This window comes from Trachypithecus francoisi, unplaced genomic scaffold (genome assembly GCF_009764315.1).
Source record: "Trachypithecus francoisi isolate TF-2019V2 unplaced genomic scaffold, Tfra_2.0 Lachesis_group0, whole genome shotgun sequence".
NCBI classification, from domain to species: domain Eukaryota; kingdom Metazoa; phylum Chordata; class Mammalia; order Primates; family Cercopithecidae; genus Trachypithecus; species Trachypithecus francoisi.
In genome coordinates this window covers 154,503,811-154,526,271 of record NW_022681453.1, presented here as the reverse complement: position 1 = coordinate 154,526,271, position 22,461 = coordinate 154,503,811, and the positions used below count along the sequence as shown (strand labels likewise).

The window sequence follows — 22,461 nt, the reverse complement described above, 5'->3', positions numbered from 1 at the left end:
CAGGTCTCAATACATTGTCACTTCCCTTCTGTCTACACTGTCATCAGGGCAAATGACGAATCCATTTTATTGAGTCAAAACCTTGTACAATTTTGAAGGCCCTTTTCCAAAAATAAGAATAAAAATTATTGATTTGAAATTAGAGATCCATAAAATTAGGGCCCTTTCTGGGACCCTGGAAACAAAGATCCTCCGTCCCTGGGGAGCTTCCAGTCTGGTTAGACGTGTACTGGATCCAAAGAAGGCTGGGTAGGCTGAAGTCAGAAGCACTCAGAGTCTTAGAAAACCAGAACTAGAAGATACTTTGGAGGTGTCTGATTAAATCTCCCATTTTAGAGGCAGGGAAATGGAGGCCCACAGTGGAGGAAGGGAGTTAGTCAAAGTCACACGGCTTGCTGTGGCAGATTTTGGACTAGGCTGTCTGATTCTCAGGGTCCTTAGGGACCTCTTGGAGTGCAGAGTTCATTTAGGGTGAGGAATGGCTGGCAGCTTCAGTGGTTGCGGGGATCAAAATCTGCTCCCCACCCTGACCTTGCTGGATCCAGAAAATCCTGATTTCCTACTTCCCTTCATGACACATATGCGAACATTGAGATGTTTTGTGGGAGCTGGGAGAAATAGATTCTTCCTAATGGGCTCTTTGTTTTTCTGCATGACTAAACTTGTAGCAAGGATGAACCAGAGTAAAACTATGGAGATGTAAATTCTGAATGCATTCAGTCATGTGGTCAGCAAGTATAACGAGTAAACCCAAACAGAATTAGGCCAATCAAAACCTTTCCCTAATTCGGGAGCAGAATGACAAATCCTGCATGCACATAAGGCCCCTATTCTAATATTTCAGAGACCTACCTGAAAAGAGCTATTGGCCCAGTGCTTTCTTTTAGAAGGTCATTTGTGTGGCACCAAAAAGCAATTGCTTCCTCCATTCCTACTACCTGGAAACACAAACTTTTAAATCCATGCCAGTTCGATTGGAACAGTAGCAAATTTCATGGAGCAGCTAAAAAGAAGAGCAACAGCTGGTACATCAGGCATTAATAATATAACAAAGGAAGAAAAAAGAGAAACTTTTCATTAGTACTTTTTGATGTCAATTTATTATTTATCCCCTTGCCAGTATTCAAACAGACAGGCAGTCATAAAACATTTAAAAAGATCCTTTAAAACAGTCAGGCATCTGTTTTACCTCAGTTCCATTTTAGAAACCTGGAAACCAGGAGCCCCGGCTTTTATACTACAGCAAGTTTGACACTTGCTATATCAAAAATACTGCTTGAGGATCACTACGTAGAAAGAGTTTTGTTTAAATTTTATGAAAGGTTGGTGAGGCAGGCAGACAATGGTTTGTAAGGCAAGATCCAATGTAAATCAGCAATGTGTTGTTTCCAACTGTTTGACTCCTCAGTTCATATTCTGAAACCAGGGCGTTGACAAAAACCCACTGTTCAGTAATTAGCATCCTGTCAAATCTTTCCAATCAAGACTAGCATGCTGCACCTGGTCCTAGTTAAAAAACGCATTGTGGGCAATTCTGATCTGACCCTCAGGGGCCCCTGCCATGCTCAGAACTGCATTCAGTGTGCACGCCATAATTACCATCCACACAAAATAAGTAGGCCTCCTTGTCCAGCAGCTCTGAGAGATTCTGCCTAATCCTAATGACCTGCCACACCATTTTAACTTCTTTGATAAATGTCTATCCTTGTGATTTAGACCTTTCCTCTCCTGCAAAGAAGGTATCTCTTCCTGGGACAGAAGACTCCTCAGAAGTAGAAACATTGTAGAAATAAAGCAAATGAAAAATGGAGAAGCAAAAACCAAAGTAAAACAGAAACCTTAACAGCCTATCCTCAGCAGGAGCTTGCTGGAGGAGGTGTGGGTCATGAGTCCCCCATCCCTAGCTTGTCTTGGCCTCAGCGCTCTGGGTGCTTTTGCCTTTCCAGGCACTGTCCTTGGTGTAGAGGCCATGGTCCTTGATGTAGGTGATGACAGCATCGGGAATCAGGTACTTTACGCTTTGCCCTTGGCCCAAAGCTCGCCTGATGTATGTGGCACTGATCTCATTCTGCACGGGCTCCTTGGCCAGGTGAATGTTGTGCTGGTGCATCCGTAGGATGGGAGATTCTGAGATGTACCCTTTTGGGTCATGACCTGCCCGGCCCACGCACACCAAGCCAAACTTCTCCACTATTTCCTGGATGTGCGCATCCTTCCAGAGGTTGGGGGTCTGGAAGGTCTTCAAGACGTCTGCCCCGCAGAGAAGCTTCAGCTCAGGCGCAGCTGCAAAAACAAGGATGGACCCAGTAAAGTTACAGAAGGGTCACTGCCAGGAAAGACAACATCATATTCTGTTGGAAAGTCTCACAAAATGCTTTTCTTGGAATGTATCGAGAACTCTGTCTCCATGTTCATGACTTGAAAAGAAAAAGCGTGTAAATGAATCTGCAGCTATTTCAGGGAATACAGTTGTAAGTAATGATTTAATCAATACACCTTTTGTTTAATATTGGAAAAGTGCCCACTAATACGAATTTTGTTTTTTCAGTGTTCTAACAGAAGTCTGTCTGTGGTTGCTTTGGACCAAGGCACAGTGCTCTAAATGGCTGTGCTGTACCCAGTACTGTGTCTTCTGATGGAAGGTAAGGTTCTGAAAGCCCCGAGACCAACAAGCTGTGGGCCTTGGACAAGTCACTGCCCTATTTGAAATCCATTTCAGCTCTTGTGTTACTAGGAACTAGTACCTGGCACTTTTATATAAAAATCTCACTATAAAGATGAATTATAAAGGCTCTCTGGATAACCAAAAGGTCTCTAAGACTCCAGCTGGTGGCCTTTTCATTGCAGTTTCCAATAAAACAAAGCTCTAGAACAATGCTTAATGTGGATAATCCTTTGGAATGTGTTCTAACAGAATGCTAATTGTGATAATAAAATAATACATAACATTTATTGGGAGATTACTATGGGCACTACTACTAAGCTGTTTATGTGGATAATACCATATGCACCCCAGAACAATTTATGAGGTGAGTATTGTTGTGCCCATTTTATGGAGGGGGCAACTGAGGCAGAGACAGATAAGTGACTTGCTTGAGGTCACTCAGCTAGGCAGAGAAGTCAGGAGTCAAACCCAGGCAGCCATCCTCCAGGTGGGTAACTGCTGGGTTCTGCTGCTGCCTGCTGGTGGGAATCTGTACTTGCATTATACTGGAGAAGTCCTTCCTAGAGACCCAGACTGATTTTCCTAGCACTCTCTGTGTCCCTCTTGGTGAGCTAATCAGCAAAGGAAATCCAAGTCTGTGCTAGAAACAAGCTGCAGGGTCTCTGATTCTTCCAGAAGCCGATCGCAGCTTCAGCAGATGGCAAAGACTGGGGTCCCAGAGCATTGGCACCTGTCAGTCACACAAAGTCTCAGTAAGTAGAGGCTCCAGGGCTACCATACTGGGGAAAAACTTGGTGTAAATGGTCAGTTTGGGATCCTCTAAGGTGGAACCTTTGAAGGAATCCAAACGTGGACCAGAGAGATGAGTTCACACAAAAACACTGGAGTGACTGTGGATTGGAAAGTGAGAGACTGGAGGTGTCATGGAGAGGTCTGAGTCCTGGCCTCAATTGGGCACAGGCTGCTGTGCGGCTGGAGCCAAGCCCTTTCTTTCTCTGGGTCTCAGTTTCCATGAGATGATGAGCTCTGGACTCATTTAAAGCAACATATGCAATCACAGAAACACACTTTTCAGATGCTCTAGCGGCATAATACTGGTCTAGTAAATGATATTCAAACATTCCTTCATTCACGCATGTATGAACTCTTAGTGGTTACAAACTAAGACTCTAGATCCAGACACCTTAGATCCAAATTCTGGTTCTGCCATTCAATACCCCTCATGCGATCTCAACTTTAAAATGAGGATATTACGCTTCATTTATTCATTCACGTATCCATTTACTCATTTATCTACCACTCTATTCATAGAAACACCCACTCAACATTTATGAATTATCTCCCAGTGTCTGGCCTTTTTAAACCAATAAAATTGCATTTAACAATTATTCAGTAACACACTTTTCACTAATTTGGGCTGGTCCCATTGCTCACAACATAATGTGTATTTGAACTGCTCTGCATCTGTGAAGTTTTACTCCAATTTGTTATCTATCCAACCAGTGTAGTATAAAGAACTATGTTTGGTCTTTCAAACAATTAGGTAGTTTTATGTGATCTTCCTATGGGGAAGGTACTAGGATGTGCATTTCATTCCAAGTTCGGCTGGGGCCTGGGACACATCCCCTCTCTTCCTACAGGTCAGAGAACAGAGAAGATACCACCTTCTTTTTCCAATAGATTTTTTTGTGGGGACAGTTTCTGCATGTCAGGTTCAATATTTGGTACTGTTTGATTCATTAACAATGACAGTAAGGAATACTATTCACTTTGAGCCCTGCCTAGAAGGAACAAGTGCCCACACCTCCCCTGCCCCCCAAATCAAAGGCATATCTGTGAGGCTGGTGGTGCCTGTTATTCCATGATGACAATACCATGTGATAGATCACTTCTCAGGCAACATGGGCCTCAGACCTCCAACTCCTGGCAGTCCTGTCTTCAGGGCTCACAAAGGCATTCACACATCTCTTCCAAATCCATTTACAACAAGGTTACAAAAGTTTTAGACTGAGTGATTCTATCCAAGTCCAAAGTATGTAACTCCAGGGTGTAGTATAAAGAAATCAATATGATTTCTCCGAACAGTGATACAGACACATAAACAAACAGGATGTCCGTGGGCATTCTGGGGGCAGTGTGCTCTACCTTTGAGTAGCTAAGGGTTTTGAAAGGCAGATAACGCTGAAATTTACATAGACTGTGAGGGAAGTGGCACTAGGATCTTTGAAAGTTTGGTTGTCCTAAGTCTGTGAGATCAAAGAACACCAATCTTGAGGTCAGTCAGCTCTGGGTTCAAGTTTAAATCTGCTGGTACCCTCAGGAAAATTACTTAGCCTATGTGCCTATTTCTTCAGCCATAAAATGGGGATAGTAAAGCTTTCTTTGGAAGTTATGGGAATTGAGCGATGGAGAGAATTTAATGTAAATTTCCTGTCTGGCGCAGCATGTGAACACTGCCACCAACAGCGATGTCTGTCATGGTACCTCACAGACACACTCAGAAATGTGGGACTTCTGGGTCTAAACAGGACAAGAGAGATGAAGCATCTGACAGTCAGCACCTAAATTTACCATACAAGGCCACCTTGGAACATTCAGTGTAAAACGGAAACAGATAAAGGGCCTGCTCTGTTGGGAGAGGGAATCCTCTGAATGTGGCTGAGCTGTGCTCAGTTCCATCAGCCATGGGTGGGGGCCACCTTCACAAAAGACAGACAGAGTCAGCTGTTAAAGAACTGGAGGCATCATCCATCCCAAAGTGTCACACCCAAGCAGCCCAGAATGTAGCAATCCATATGACTCTGGGTGAGCCCAAGGAGGCCTGCAAATCACAGACGTGATGGGCAAAGCAAGGCTCTAGCAGCCAGAAATTGCTGAGCTCATCATGTAATTTGCAACCCCAGAGTATAACAGCACACCAATAGAATACGCAACACACAAAATGGTCCTTTAGAAATATGTCACTAGTAACACACATGCCATCTCATCAAAAGCCAAACTTATGCTGAGAAAAATTCTACCTTCCTGTTTTTAATTGCTCTACATTTTACCCCAATTACAAACATCAAACTGTGTTCATTATGGAACATACGGAAAATATGTAAGTACTTAAAGCAGAAATAATAACAACAATAATTCTGCTTTCAACAAAACACCATCAGTTTTTAGTGTATTAGTCTTTTCTATTTAGACATGCAAACAGATGTGAAAGTATAGTCATATTTTTATATACTTGAGATTATATGCAGTATTGTATCCTGATTTTTTCCGCTTCCTTCATAAGCGTTTCTCCACACCATCAAAACCTTTTATGTAGGTTCTTTATCCTATGTATCCAGTAAAACTTACGTACACTTTCCTTTATATTTAAACATTGAGATTGCTTTCACTTCTTGCCATTGTAAAAAGTGTTGTGATAAACATCTTTCTGCATAAATCTTTGTCCCAATCTCTAATTATTTCCTTAGCCAGATTCCTAGAATGGGAATTTATCAAGCAGAGTGCAAAGACTTGTAAAGTCCCTGATATATTTTGGTAAACTGAAAAACAGTTTTCATTTCATGTAAACTTCCTTTTTTAAAAAATAGTTACTTTAGAATAGAACAAGATGAGTGGGATTTAGGGCCTGAAAAGAGAGAAAGAGGACCTCAACAATATAGGGCCAAGCAGAGTAAGTTGGTAGCCCCTAGAAAAATGAATCTGGAAAGAACCTGGAGTGGGCTTTGGCAGAGGGAGAGAGCTCATATTAATGAGAGCAGTGGGGGCTGGTTCCACAGGGAAGGTGAATTCTGAACTGGGCCTCACAGACAGGTTTTCAATAGGGGAACAAAGAATTAAGAGGAAGGAGGGGCAGGCCAGGCAAAAAGCTGAGACAGGGATTCTGGAAGCATCCGCAGAGAAGCGAAGTGTGAGAGGATGGGAGCCTCAGTGTGTTGTCCCTCCTGAGTCACTCTGGCTGCCCCTGCCTTTCACTGGAGGCTCCTGTCTGCCCCAGTGGCATGGGGTGCCTCACACTTACGCCATCTCCCACCCTTGTGCTTTCCTTGGCCTGCCCCTTGGCCCAGAAATGTCTCCAACCTCAATCATTCAGTCATCCTGCAAGTCTCAGTGCAGGTGCCCCCTCTTCCAATTCATGCCTGGACTCACCTCCATTCATACCCTGTCTCCAGCTTGGGATGGGGGCTGGGGTTGGCTGTCTCTGTTCTCAGCCTGAGCCCAGAGTCTCTTCCAGTGAGGTGCTCAGAAAGTGTCTGTAGAATCCTTTTAAGAATACCTGCTGAGTCAGAGATGATGCAGCAAGAAGGGAGAGGCTGATAATGAATACTGGGCACTGTGCTTATGGGGGATGGGTGGGAAGGAGCCCATGCAGGTAACAGAGAGGTCAGGCAGACAGAGAGACCAGAGGAATGTAATAAACATTATATGAGATGATTATATAGGAGGTACTGTAACTCCTTCTTAGATTCTTACTCTCATGCACAGTCCCTCAGACTGGCGGTAAAGCATATCCTCAGAGTGCTTATTAAATATCCAGATTCCTGGGCCCTACTCCCACTCAGAAGGTCTGGGAAGACACCTGGGAATTAGTGCTTTTAACAAGCTGCACAGGGGATACTGCTGTGAGTGATCCTTTGGCCAGCATTTGGGGACTGTTGCATGGCACCTTTAGGGCCTGGTAGCATTTCCAAGTCTTGTTAGAAGAGTGTTTACCAATCTTGCTCTAGGAAGCGCTAGTTCTGAAAAATACTAACAGATATTGAACAAAGAGTTCCATACTTAAAAAAGTGATTAGAATGACTGCAAGGTATTGCTCTTTCTTATAGAACCACAATGCACATGGACATAGTAAAGGCTCTAAAAAGTCCTGCAGTAAAGAAACCACATTAGGTGTGCTAAACCTCGGCATTCCTAAACTCTTCTAATCTGGAAGCAGTGTTCCACCAACCAAAGTCTGGAGACCCTGCCATAGGAAATTCTGCAGGTGACCTGCTGGAATCTGCACGCCCACCGCTGCATGGTGCTCCTGCTTATTTGCATGAGAGCGTTATGCATTTTGCCCCTGACACCAGGGCAGCTCACACGGTGAAATCACAGCCAACAAGGTTTTATCAAACACCAGGAAATGACAACACTTCCTGGCTTACACATCTAGGCTTACAAATTAAGAGGATAATCCAAACCAACTTTAAATTCCCTTAAAAATAGGTTTCCTCTTTTGAGTGAACCATTGAGTAATTCTGCTATAAATAAAGTCTTAGTCTCTTTGTTCAAGTTTTATAATGGCGTATTTTACATTCAAAAAGGCTAAGGCTTTTAAAAGAAACCCAGCAGCACTCATCAGTTTATCCCTGTGTGACCCTGACTATAATCCATGTCATTAGAACAAGTCACAAGGGTAGGTAAACTTCTTTGGGGCAAAAAAATCCCAAATTAGCAGAGCAATTTACAGGGGGTGGTGGCAGATTGTCTAATCTGAACTTCAACCTCAGAAGTGTCATCCCAACCAGGCAGGCCTTAAATTCCTTATCTGTGCCCAGAGGGTTGGACTCAAGTCCTCTGCAGCTGTGACCACCCCTACCCGCTTCAGTTCTCACAGAATCCCTGACATCTCATTCTCCTACAGACAAGAGGGTCGGCACCCACCTGCAGGGGTTGGGGAGAGTGCTTTGCCATGGTCTGGGCCTTCCATCTGGGGTGGAGATCTGAGCAGTTCGCTGTGATGATGCCTGCGTTGTAAACATATGGGCTCAGGGTATGTCTGTCCTCCAGCCCTCAAAACCACCCAGGGATTTTCAGATTTTGTCTCAACCTGCTTTTATCTACTTTAGTTCACTCATTCCACAAATAACTGTCGAGGGCCTACTCTGTGGCAGGCATTGCCAGGTGCTGGGACAGAAAGCCATGTGGGTCTTCACGGAGAGTCCAGTCCAAGACAGTCCACTACTTTCCATGTGACATGGGTGAAGGCATGGAAATTAGTACATTTCTACTCTTTTAACATTTTCTTCAATATTTCTCAAAAAAAAAAAAAAAGGAGTCACTGTTGAGTAGGGGTTAAGGACATGGCTATTAGAATCAGACAGACTTGAATTCAAGACACATTTTCATTTGAGAAGCAGGGATAACAACACCTGCTTTTAGGCTCTTGTGAAGGTGAAGGAGACACACACATTTTGAAGCACTGGCACAGTGCATGGCCCACAGCTAGCTCCCAGAAAAGCTGCCTGCTCTCATTAGGAACTAGTACTTTAGAAGGCAATAGGGTGACGGCCAAGAGCCAGGGCTTGCAGCCAGATGGCCTGGGTTGAATCTCAGCTCCTCCACCAGCTGGCTGTGTGACCCTGGGTGGGTGATTTCAAGTCTCCACGTGGATGGTGCTGCATCTGCCAGTGAGGAATTATGACAGTGCCCACCTCTGATGGGTGGTTATGAAGATTAAAGGGGTTAATATACACGAAGTGCACTGGGCATTTCAAAGATGATTAGACTTCCACAAATTTGGCATGCCTGCCTTCTTTAGTAATCAATCTTCTGCAAATCATGAGATATCTATATATGCTTTTGTCAAACATAGGCAATTATTATACACCCCTTCTTGCATCAATTTGATCTGCCAACTTCCACTTCCTGTATTATGCATTTACTAGAGCTGTATTTAGGGGGCAGTAGTGCCTGGTGGGAAAAACTTTTATATGCATTTCAGCCAGAGTGGGTGGGTTTAAGTTCAGGCTTTTTTGCTTGAATGACCCTGACACCCTGTAGTATTGATACTCTCAGAGCCATGTGGACCTCATCTGTAAACTGGTCATGAAAGTTAATGCTGGTCTTATCTACACTGAGTATCACAAGATCATGAATGAAAAAGTGCTTCTACCTTGCCAAACACTGGGGAAGTGGCCTGCAGCTGAATATCATTGGGAGGGGCACAGTGTTAAGTTCTAGAATTAGACTGGGTTGGAATTCTGGCTCTAACTAGTAGCTCTGGAGTTTCAGTGTCTCTAGTTTCTTTATCTAGAGAATGAGGGATAACGACAGAACCTACCCCAGAGAGCTTTTGTGAGGATTAATTGAAATGCTTGGCACTAGCCCATACAGAAAAAGAGCCCAATAAATGTTAACTTATTATCATTACTTTTAGTCTATCTTCCCACCAGATTGTGAACAGGGACACCACTGAATTCATCTTTATATTCCTAGCACCCATGAAAATGCTCCTTAGGTCTGCTGAGTTCAGGAATGATGGAAGGAGTGGATGAATGAATACATTTAACCTGGTTCAAAGCCCTTCCAGATTATCTCAGCAGAGTCTTCTTAGAGCCTGGCTAGACTCAGTGTTTTCATTATTGTTTTACTGCTTTGACTTTGGTAAACTTTATTTCTGAGGATTCACCCTTGGACTGGTATGGGCTCTCACATCAGACTGAAGTAGATCGAGTCTCACCTCCACTTTCTAACTGTAGGACTTGAAGTATTTTACAACCCTTTCTGAATCTCCATGTCCTCATGTATAAAACAGGGCTAAACTCACCTACCTCTTGGAGTTGCCGAGCTTATTAGATATACATGAAAGAGCCTGGCACACATAGAGGGTGATCAGTAAAAGATGGTGGTGTTTCTCATTTTACTTACCTTGAAGGTACTAGTTCAGGTTGACCCTACTTTGAATATTAGCTGGATCTCTGAACTTTGTTGTGGAAATAATTACTTTCAATATAACATGCATTTGCCAGGGACTTCCACTGTGCCTCCGTGGGGCATGACCATTACTGCTTCTTGCTGCCTGCCTGAGTGGTACCTTGGGCCTGTGGACTGACCCTGGGGGCATGTTCTTGGTGTCCTCAGCAGCCCCACTGGTCTTCAGGAAAGATTGGAGAGTAGCTGTGACAGGTGTAAAGCCAGCTACATCATGCTCCCAGCCTGCAGATCCCTGTTTTTGAAGATGGCCATAAGCATGGCTTCAGAGCTCCACAGATGGGAGCCCCACGTCCTGTTTATTTGTGTGTGACTGTGATTAACGTAGCCTCTCTGAGCCTCAGTTTCTTTATCTGTAAAATGAGGACAACACAAGATCATGTTTGCAAAGGGATGCATGAAAGGGTGATGACGATGATGACGATGATGGATTACATCAAGTGGCATGTGACTAAGGCCTTGCCCACAACACAAGGAAAAGGTGAGTGACATATGTTATCAAGTGTCCTAAAGGCACGGAAGTTGACCTAGATTTAAAAAATTAGAATAAAAAGAAACAATCTTATGGGGAAAGAAGGAATCCTTAATAAGCTCCACAGTGAATTTCCATTATAGAGATGTTTGTTACGATGCCACTATGATGTAGATTCACTATGGACATTATCAAGAGGAAATGAAATGGAGCAAAGGATGGGGTGGATTTCTACCATGCTTCTAAAACCACCTGACTTTACAATTATAACTGGATTTTCAGTCTTACAGATCCTCAATTTTGATACTTTTCAGAAAGTGTTAGTAATTAAACACAAATGCAGTTGGTACATTTTGGAGATGAAACTCACTCCAAATAATAATTTTAAAAATCTTAATCAGCATTTGATAAAACTGTGTTGACTATAGCAGTGATTCTCAATTTTGGTTGCACAAAATACATATGGGAACCTTTATGAAAACAGCAATGTTTAGAACCCATCCCTGACAAATCAAAATCTCTGGGGTGGGTGGGAGGAGGTGAGCATTTGAAAAAGCTTATTAAGTGATTCCTGCAGCCAGAGTTGAGACCACTGGTTTGGAAGGATCTTGGTACTGATCATAAACTTAATTCATATACTTGGCAGCAGAAGCTGCTGGCTAGCCATATATTAGAATAACCCGGTAGCTTTTAAAAATCCTGATGCCCCAACCCAGACCAATGACATGCTAATCTCTGGGGTGAGACCCAGACATGAGTACTTTTAAAAGCTCCCTGGGTGATTCCAGTGTGCAGGCCAACACCAAGAAACACAGGAATAAAGGAGATATTTAAAAAAAATTAAAAACAGGCCGGGTGTGGTGGCTCATGCCTGTAATCCCAGCACTTTGGGAGGCTGAGGTGGGCGGATCGCCTGAGGTTGGAGTTGGAGACCAACCTGGCCAACATGGTGAACCCCTACCTCTACTAAAAATACAAAAAATTAGCTGGGCCTGGTGGTGTGTGCCTGTAATCCCAGCTACTTGGGAGGCTGAGGCAGGAGAATTGCTTGAACCCGGAAGGCGGAGGTTGCAGTGAGCTGAGATCGTGCCACTACACTCCAGCCTGAGCAACAGAGCTTAATTCATAAACTTGGCAGCTGAAGTGGTAGGCTAGCCTGTATTGGAATCACCACGGAGCTTTTTTTTGAGACCCTATCTCAAAAACAAAAAAAAAATTAAAAAGAAAACGAATGCGTTCAGTACAATCTTAGCTCACTCACTCCTGTATTTTGCAGCCAAAGCACAAGTAATCATAAATAGTACTATGGTCAACTCCTATTTATCCATGAATGGCTTATCTGTTTTGAGGACAAATTATGGGCCAGCATTAGGCATTCAGGGAAGGTAGCTAACATTATTAAGTACCTACCATAAACCAGGTGTTTTGCCTACATCATCTCATTTAATTCACACAGAATCCTAGTGAAGTGGGTGATGTCATTTCCATTTTATTAGGTGAGAAATTGAGACTCAGGGAGGCTAAATCACCTAAGTCATTCAGCTAGTAAATTTGGCTCTAAAACCTGTGTCCTAGGCTACAGTGCTTCTCACTGGGTGGAGGAGAAAGCGTCTGTTTCTGCCCATATATTCAAGCTAAATTACTTGTTGGATGATCTATCTATTCTCTTGCTTCTATTCCCCCTCTCTTAGCCTAGATAAATGAGAAATGACTGAATGACTCATTCTAAAAGGATGATCTAGGTGTCAATTTATTCCTTATATAATTTTCAATATATGGGTCTTTGTTTATACTAATGGGTAATTTGAAAAAATGAAGAAGAGCATGTGTCATAACAATTATTTTATAATGGCTCTCCTTTTAATTTGGCAACAGGTTCTGAAGCAACACTGTAACTGCTGAATGCTTCCGGCTGCTTCTTTCCCCAGTAAAAGGTAAGTAATAAGAACCAGGATATAAAAACTAAATGATTACCTCTACTAAAAAGGTAAACCTTTTTCTCCCAAGTGATTTTGAAGACAAGTAAAAAATGAAAACTAAAACATATTATGAACAGGCCTGTCAATCATTCCACCTTATCCCTTGTGCCTCCCATTTCCTGCCGATCCTAGTGGTTCTAAACAGACAAAAGACACAGCAATTTGCAATCCCTTCCAGCAGAGCTGGTTGTCATTAGTGATGAGGCAGGCCATCCTCACAATCCCAACAGCCAGGAGACGTTCTGCTTCTCTGGCAATTCCTCTTAAAGTTTGCAGACACAAGCTAGTGACCCACTACCCTAACATTCAGGGCTGGCTTGGGGTTTTAAACAGTTTGATTACTTATGCTGAATACAAATAGAAATTCCAGAAGAAAAAATAATCCAGAGTAACTGTTTCTAGATTTATAGTCTTTTTTTCTATTTCACATAAAAGTCTAGGTTTACATAACCCAGGAATTGTACAATTAAAAAAGACAGCTTATTCTAGAGATGTAGTTTTCAACCTAGACTATGATAAAAATAACAAAAGGTCCCACCTACTGAATATTATTATGTAGTTTTGGGTCAGGAAAGTTATTTACATTTAAAAAATCCTCATTAGGTTTTGCTGTCTCTATTTTGCAAGTGAGAAATATGTCTCAGAGACGTCAAATCACTTGCTCAAAGTCACACAGCTACGCGCTAGACCCCAGTGCTACAGTCATCTGACATAAGGTTGGGTGTTTCTACAAAGTGCTTTTGAAAGTATAGTGTTTTGTAATTTTTCTGCTCAGGGACCTCTCTGAGAATGTGAATCTGTTGGTCTCTCTCCTGCTAAGTAGAAACTGCTTCTTGGATATTTGCTGAGAAGGCCTGGCAGAAACCCAGCCCCACAATCTGCCCTACCTTTTACCCCGCAGGCTCTGCAGACATCTCCCGTGACCTCTGGTCATCACACAGTAGAGTGACTACCATTACCTCAGCACCTTCACTGTCTCCATCCACTGTGCCTGCTCACTCTCCCAGGGGTCCACCCGGATCCAGTCGGATGTCTGCAGGGCCAGCCGGGCCATAGCCACTCGGTGATGAGAAGCTGCGAGGTCTTTCTTCCCGTAGTTGTCGTTGACAGGAGAGATGATACCCTGGATGACCTGGTACATTCCTAGGTAAGAGAGAGAGCAGTGGTGTTGCACGTACAGACAGATGCTTGCCACCTGGCAGCCTGAATTCAGGCAGGTGCTAAATATCTCCAGTGCCTCATCGTGAGTGGGAGTAGACTCTGGCATTCTCTCATGGGGCAGAAAGGGTAGCTCCTTTAGGCAAGGGTAAAGGCACTACCTTAGTGAACACGTGCTTCTCCTCTAGAGTCTTCTACAACCCAACGAGCACTGAGAGAAAGGTTTCTCTGCTGAGACAAAGGCTGTGAGGGTGGAGCTCAGGCAAGGGTCCCATACAGCAGTGTGGACAGTTAGGATCAGGATATAGCTGAGGAACAGCATGACTTCCCCTCCTCTAGGAATTAACAGGGGCACTATTTTTGCCCTCTATGTGAGGATGAAAATTATATATAGTTTCTTAGCCCAAATGGGGATTTTGAGGATGAAGAACAAAAGGATGAGATTTTAGTGTGAACTAGGGTTGGTGGGTATTGGCTGTAGATGGACTGCACAGCCACCACTGACCTGGGAGGAATGTACTGATAATGGAATGGGAAAGTGTACTTTGAAATAGACATGGACTGTGCTCACTATGATAACTGCTCTGTAGATCTTCTAAACCCACATGGGATTCATCTGGTGAGAGATACATTTTCATGTGTTAAGCTCCTAAAACTAGAGGATTTATTATTGCAGCTAGCCTAGTCTATCTTGACAAATATGTTGTTATGAGACATTCCCTGTTATTTCTAGTTTAAGAGTGCCTGCCATAAATGAATGTTGACTTTTATTAAATGTTTTTTCTGCAACTCTTGATTGTGCGATTTTTTTTCTTCTTTACTCAGTTAATATAGTAAATTGCATTGATTAATTTTCTAATCCTAAACTAACACTGCATTCCTGAGATAAGCCCTATTTGGCCAAGATATATTACCTTTCTTGTGTATTGGTGGGTTCACTTTGCTAATTTGTTTTTTAGGTAGTAAGACAGGTCTATAATTTTCCTTTCTCTCACTGTCCTAATCAGGTTTTGGTATCAAGGTTATGCTAGCCTCATAAAAAGTGTTGGAGAGTTCTTTTCAATCCTGTAACAGATCTTGTGTTAGGACTGAAATAACTTTATTTTTGAGACAGAGTCTTGCTCTGTCACCCAGGCTGGAGTGCAGTGGTGTGATCTCAGCTCACTGCAACATCCGCCTCCTGGGTTCAAGCAATTCTCCTGCCTCAGCCTCCTAAGTAACTGTGACTACAGGCATGCGCTACCATGCCCAACCAATTTTTTAATTTTTAGTAGAGACAGGGTTTTGCCGTGGTGGCCAGGCTGGTCTCCAACCCCTGACCTCAAGTGATCCACCCATCTCAGTTTCCCAAAGTGCTGGGATTACAGGCATGAGCCATTGTGCCCAGCCCGAAACAATGTTTTTTTTTTTTTTTTTTTTTTTTTTGCTGAGTGTTTTGTAGAACTCACCAGTGAAGTTTTGTGAGGCTAGAGTTTAATTTGTGCTGTCACTGACAGGAGAGATGATACCCTGGACGACCTGGTACATTCCTAGATAAGAGAGAGCAGTGGTGTTGCACATATAGACAGACGCTCACCACCTGGCAGCCTGGATTCAGGCAGGTGATAAATATCTCCAGTGCCTCATCTTGAGTGGGAGCAGACTCAGTAGTCAAATTTTTGACTACTAATTTAATTTCTTTAATGATTATAATTCAGATTTTCACTTCTTCATGATTTTGGCCACTTACATTTTCCAGGATTCTGCTCATCATATCTCAAATTTGAAATTTACAGGCATAACGTTCTTTATGATATTCTTTTATCTGTTTAATGTATTTTATCTGAACCATCTGCAGTGATGCCCATTTTCATTCCTAATGTTGGTTGTGACTTCTTTCTTTATCCTTGGGCAATATTGCTAGAGGCTTGTCATTTTCTTAGTTGGTTCTTTGCAACTTCTGGCATATTGGTTTTCTCTACTGAAGGTCTGCTGTTTCACTAATTTCTGGTCTTATTTTTAATAATTCTATCCTTCTACTCTACTGGTGTTATTTTGCTATTCTTTTTCTAACTTCTTGTGGTGTACGCCTAAACTTAATTTGCAGTCTGCTTATTTCCTTGAGAACTTGTTTGGAGGTTCTAGCCTCCAAACGAGGAGTGCAGCTACTCGTATACCCTTGACTGAAGACCGGTCCTCCTCTATCGGGGATGGTCATCCTCTTCAACCAAGCACGCAGCTTCAGGAGGGACACACATGGAGCGGTGAGGGAGGAAGGGGAACCCGCCTAGCCAGCCAGATCAACCGAATCAACTCTGGCGATCATTGGGGTGACAGATGTCGCAGCCAGATCGCCCTCATATCCTTCTTTCCTACTACATACAGTTCAGGCTATAAAACTGCCCTCTAAGTAATCCCACAAATTTTGATATGTAATGTTTTCATGATCATTCAGCTCCAAGCATTTTCTAATTTCCATTATTACCCGTCTGTTTTGATCTATGAATTATTTAGAAGTATTTTTCTTAATTACCAAACTGTGATTTCTGGTTATCTTTTTGTTATTGATTTCTAGCTTAGTTGCACTGTGGTCAAAGAATATACTCCATATTGATTCAATCTTGTGAAACGTGTTGATATTTGATTTATGTCCTAGTATATGGTGAGTTTTGGTAAATGTCCTATGTGTGCTTAAAAAGAATGCATATTCTATGGTTGTCAAATGTAATGTTCTGTCCATTCAGTCAAGATTACTAATTGTTTTGCTTAAATCTACGTTCTAATTTTTTTTTGTCTGCCTCTTTTATTAGTTATAAACAGAGGCATGTTAAAATTTCTCACTATGATTGTGGATTTTCTGTTTTTCTTTTTAGTACTTTCAACTTTCATTTCATACATTTTCAGGATTGTTTTATAGCTCAGAATATGATTTATCTTAGTGAATATTCCATAGGTGCTTAAAAAATATATATTCTGCTGTTGTTGGAGAGTTCTATTACACATCAGTTTGATGCTGTCGTTGAGTGTCTTTAGTTCTATATCCTTGCTGATTTTCTGTCCAGTAGTTCTGTCTAGCAGCAGTAATTGGCAATTGTGGGGTGTTGAAGTCTCTACCTGTAATTGCGAATTTGTCTATTTTGCCTTTCAGCTCTATCAGTTTCTGCTCCATGTATTTTGGGACCCTGTTTTTGGTGTGCACACATTTAATGGGCTTTCAACAAACTTTAAATTTTGTTTATTTTGGTCATAATATCTATAAATTCTGATGAGTTTTTCATCAAATCTGGGGGTAAGCAACTTTCTATAGTTTCTTTTTTCTTTAGACATAAATGCTACTTTTAAAATCTGTATCATACATTGCCAATTTCAAAGTCTGTACAGTTTATTTCTGTTGTCTGTTTTTTCTGATAGTTCTTAGTCATATTGTTTTCTTTTGTGCCTAGTTATTTTTGTATGTTTTCTGGTGAATGCCCCTGAGCAGTTATTTTTGAAGGATCCTCCAGATCTAAGATAGATATTCCAGAGACACTTCATATTTGCTTTTGTCAGGCACCTAGAGTTACTAAAGCTCATGAATAACCTGAAATCAAATTCCTGGCTTGAGTTTTTTTGGCTAATCCAGGATGGGAATTTCAAATCTGAGGAAGGACTCATGTGTGGCTACTTCTTCCTAGGGATATTTTATCCTTTCACTTTTCTTCTTTTGCTTGTCTCAACACTAAGGCACTAAGGCTTCTCAGAAGTTCTCTAGGATTAGGGAGAAAAGGTGAATTAAGATCTAGTTCACCTTACCCCTGGGGGTATAGCTCCCTGTGGGAAGTCAACTCTGAGGCCTCTCAGCTTGGAAGGGATCCAGTCTCTGAATTCTATTCTTCCCGACTTGCATGGCTGCTGATTCAAAGCTTAAGTGAGCAGTTCTGGCAAGTGCTCACAGGGCACCAGTGGCTCTGGTGCTCCCATAGCCTGCTAACCTCTCTGGTTACAGGTGTTTATCTCTCAGTTTTTTAGCTTTAAAAGTGAAGTTTGCTAAAGAGAAGAAGAACAGAAAACCAATACTGCATGTTCTCACTTACAAGTGGAAGCTAATGATGAGAACTCATGATCACAAAGAAGCGACCAGCACATACTGGGGTCTACTTGAGGGTGGACGGTACAGAGTGAGAGGAGCGGAGAAAACAACTAATGGGCACTAAACTCAATACCTGGGTGAGGAAATAATCTGTGCAAGAAACCCCCTGTGACATGAGTTTATCTACAAAACAAACCTTCACATGTACCCTCGAACCCAAAATAAAAGTTAAAAAAAGGTGAAGTGTGGAAAACGTTCTGCCCACCAGTTTTTGTTGTTGTAATGGGAAAGTTGATCCTAAGAGTGTAGCCTGCCCCTCTGGAAACTGGAAGCATTTTCCATGCATGGTAATCCTGGCAGGCCCAGGCTCTCCTTCCTGAGGGCTGAGGGACTCCCTCCTTCAAGGGGATGGCAGAACCCAGCTGAGAGCAAGGAGGTCATATTCAGTTTTTGACTCCCACAACTGGCTCTTGAAACTCATTTCAGAGGTAATGCTTGTGAAGGTTAAAGCTTTCATTTAAAAGAGCCAGGCTATACTGAGAGAGAAAAGGTTTATTTAAGTTCCAAAAGTTACTCTTAAAATAATCAAGAACCAGAAAACCCAGGGAATCAGAACGCATAGTTTCACTAAAGCCCACAGAGCAGTAAAAAGAAAAGAATGTGAAAACGAAAACAAAAGGCCCTTCTTGGCCTGAGGATGAGGTGAGGTGGAAGGATGGGCAGAAGGGCAGAGAATAACCTGATAGACAATGTCTGTGGTGACAGTTTAGACAGGCATTAGGCCTGCTCTCTATATTCTCATAACCTGCAGAGATAAACCTAATTTATATTGGGGTTTGGGAGGGCATAGTTAAGAGGCCCAGTTAAATCTGGCAATGGTAGAGCAGTGGAGTTTATATTTTGCTTCCCACCTGGAATTCTGGAAGACCACCTTGCACTGCCCTGTGCCAATACGGAACGGCACTGACAGGGTAGAAATGGCATGTGGTGTGTATAGCAGAGAGGGCTTCAGAACACTCTCCTTCAGTTTTGGCAGGGCATGGCACAGATGCACAGCAATTCTAAGTCTCCTTGAGAGGAATAGTGAAGGAGGCTGAGAATTAGCAGTCAGCAGGTACTTGGGCTACTAGTGGGTAGATACAGGGTATAGGGAGTACAGTCCAAGGCCAGGGACTATGGCATTGGCAGTACCAGGGGGCACCTAGGCACAGATCCAGACAGCAGGGATATAATGCCTGAGACAAGAAAAGCTGAGGAAGCTTCAATAGTAGAGTGACAGTGGATAGATGCCAGTGCCTAAGATTAAGGACAGATCCCTTGGCTAGAAAGTAGTGAGGGCAGCTGCCCTGTTTTGGAAGCCAGGATGCTAAGCCATCCAGGATGCTTAATGCACTCTTGGGGAGGTAGGCAGGAAAAAATGCACTTGATTAATAACTAACCTGTAAAAGACTAAGCTGAACATTAAAAAGTTCACAACTTCAAGAACCCCTTGAAGTGGCACGTTTTTTCACAATTCATGGAATGGTGGCTTAAGATCAAGTTGAATGTTACAGAAAGCAAAGTTAGTGATCTTTCTGCACACCTGAGCTCCATGTTATACATGGGACATACATGCTACTTCTTTTTCTCTTCCTATTTAAAAGGAATGGGGGCTAAGAGGACTAACTCCTGTTGGGTGCTGACTTTCTTGAGCAATTTCCATTTAGCCTTCACATTAATTTCTGTTTTATAGAAGAAAATGGTGGAAGGACAGGGCTCTCCCCAGGCAGCTCTCCTGGGTATGTTGGATACCCAGGTGTCACCTGTGATGCTTTAGCTCATCTTGATAGGGCAGGCCCTGCATTGAGAAATCAATGCTTTTTATTATACCCAGGACAGGAGAGTCAATAAAAATAACAATTTGATCTAAAACTCCTTCTTGCCCTCCAAATGGTCATAAGTCCGAGCCTTTTCCCTTCCCCACTGCTCTTGGCCACAATCCCAGTGACCCTCCCAGTTCCTCCCCCACTAGATGCAGATACTTCTCCTGTGACCCTCTGCTGCTCAGACACATCTCCATTACAGCACCTGTATGAACATGATTCATCTGCCTGTGCCTTTCCCATGACACTGAGCGCTCCTTAAGGACATGAACTTGTCTTTTCGTTCTGGATAACACGACGAGCACATCAGTTAGAACAAAGATATACCATCCTTACAGATAGAATTTCTTGTTTATCTCCACCCTCTCTGAAAACTAATAAAATGATAAAGGAATAAACAAAGTATGAAATCACAAGAGCAAAGAGAGTGCAAAAGGAGACAATAGTTGGGAAAATGCAAAACATTTTGGACACTGGAGAGCTGATAAAAAACAGTAACAAACCAAGCAGAGTCTTCTGCATGCAGGGAAGGCGTAAGAGGCAAGCTGCGCAGTAGCAGAGGCCCAGAGTGGCTGAGGAACTGGAGGAGCCAAGAACCTCTCCAGGTGGGGGTGCCAGAGGGCCTGAAAACAGGAGGGCCAGTTGAGAGTTTGTCTGAAGAGTCCTTAGATCCACCCCAGCCTTCAATCGCCTACCTTATCCTCCCATTGTGGCAGAAGCGCAGATATCTGCTTTCTGCCTGGGTTGGACCAGAGAGAACATTCATTCTCAAATATAGGCACAGTTGAGTACGGGGAAGTAACATCTTTAAGACAGAAAGATTAAGTATGTTTCCCAGAATGTCTCTCTGGGGAACAGACCTACCTAGGAGAAGACACCAACATCTATACACATTTGGGGGTCTTGAACCTAGGACCTGACCATATAACAGTGAGGCCTACCAGCTTTACACTCACATCAAGAGCTTCTAGCCTGCATCTGGGGCCTGATCTGCAAACATGAGTGGACAGTCTAGGAAGAGACAAATTTTGGAAAGGTGCTTACCATGAAAGACAGAGACTAAAACAGCTACCAGGAGCAAAGGAACTTGGAGGATACAAAGGCAATGCAGAAATTGTATGCAGGATTTTCAGGAATTGTATGCAGGATTTTCAGGAATTGTATGCAGGAATTGTATACTACAAAGAAGAAAAGACTAGAGGTTTTATCTATGAGGTGCACATTGAACTAACAGAAATTTCTGAAAGAGAACAGGAGAACAGAAGAAATCATCAAATAAATAATACATTCTATTTTCCCAGACTAGAAGGACATACATTTTCAGAATCAATGGTCCTCTGAGAATCAGCATTTGGCATAAAAGAAGATTCACACAATGGCAAAACCTTATAAAATTTTAGAACAGTAGGTTTAAACAGAAGGTCCTAAAAGTTTCAAAAGTTTCAAAAGAGATACCAGAGGTTTAATATACAGAACTTGGAAAGCAGGATAGCATTGGATTTCTCAACAGCAAGTCTTGAATCCAGGAGACAGTGGAGGGAAGTCTTCAAAATGTTAAAGGAAAATAATTTCCAACCTTAATTCTACATTTGGCCAAGCTACCAATCAATTGGAACAGGGGTCAGCAGGCTTTTTCTATTACGGGACAGATAGTAAATAGTTTAGGCTTTGCAGGCTGCATACAGTTTTTATGGACTACACACAAACTTTGCTGCACAATTTTTGAAGCCATTTAAAAAATGTAAGCAAACCATCCGTAGCTCACAACATAAATGAAAATAGGATATGGGTCAGATTTGGCTTGTGGGCTGTAGTTTACTGCCCTTTGAAGTATGGCATGAAGTTGTGTTTGTACATGCCAGGTTTCAGAAAATTTACCTCCTCTATACCCTTTTTTCACAAAGATGCTGGAGGATGCATTCCACCACCCAAATAAGAGAGTAAACCCAAAAGCAGAAGAGAAGACATGGGATCTAAGAAACAAGGGTTTTGAATCAGGAAACAGGCACAGAGAACCCCCAGGGAGACAGTGAAAGGTAATCCCAGGATGACAGTATAGTGGGTACACAGAGCTGGATGTCCAGATAGGACCTGGAGGGCTTTAGGAGGGATATGGGCAGACAAAAAATGGAACAGACAGATCCTCTGATTAATTTGTCTGTACTAAGAAGAGTTTTAGAGATCTTTTGGTAAAATTGGGACTGAATTAATGACAGGCATAAGGAACTAAGGCAACAAATCAGTGAACAATTATTAACCCTAGGAAAAACCCCAAAGTTTATATGAGAGGCAATGGAATCATAGTGCACTGCATGGTTTTGTTGACACTATTTTCATAGACATAAATGTGAACAGTAATATGAATTGAACCCAAAGTTATGAGCTAATCAATTTGGGAGCACGTGGTGGAGGCGAGGTGTAAATGGGAGGGTGAAGGTGTGAGACAGTGAAATCTTCATTTTTCCTGAAGGAAGCCGAGATATATTATCTAAATCTGAAAAGAACAAGATACAACAGTATAAGCTTGTTATTTAGAAATGGGGAGTCAAGTACCAGAGAAAACATCTGAAAGAGGCATAAGTGAT

General features: G+C 42.4%; 1 protein-coding gene across 6 annotated transcripts in view; it reads right to left on the bottom strand.

Moving 5' to 3' along the window:
• The window catches only part of NMNAT3 (nicotinamide nucleotide adenylyltransferase 3), a 114,970-nt gene that overhangs the window by 3,292 nt on the left and 89,217 nt on the right, over nucleotides 1-22,461 (bottom strand). For 2 of the 6 annotated variants that reach the window (XM_033212489.1, XM_033212490.1), the window contains exons 3-5: nucleotides 13,768-13,951; nucleotides 8,309-8,391; nucleotides 1,082-2,283 (exon numbers count right to left, since the gene is read on the bottom strand). In XM_033212489.1, the coding sequence (XP_033068380.1) occupies nucleotides 1,901-2,283; nucleotides 8,309-8,391; nucleotides 13,768-13,951 (650 nt within the window). In that variant the 3' untranslated portion in view covers nucleotides 1,082-1,900. Of the gene's footprint in view, nucleotides 1-1,071; nucleotides 2,284-8,308; nucleotides 8,392-13,767; nucleotides 13,952-22,461 lie in introns of those variants that run through there. The other 4 variants (XM_033212494.1, XM_033212493.1, XM_033212491.1 and 1 more) reach the window with 3 other exon arrangements.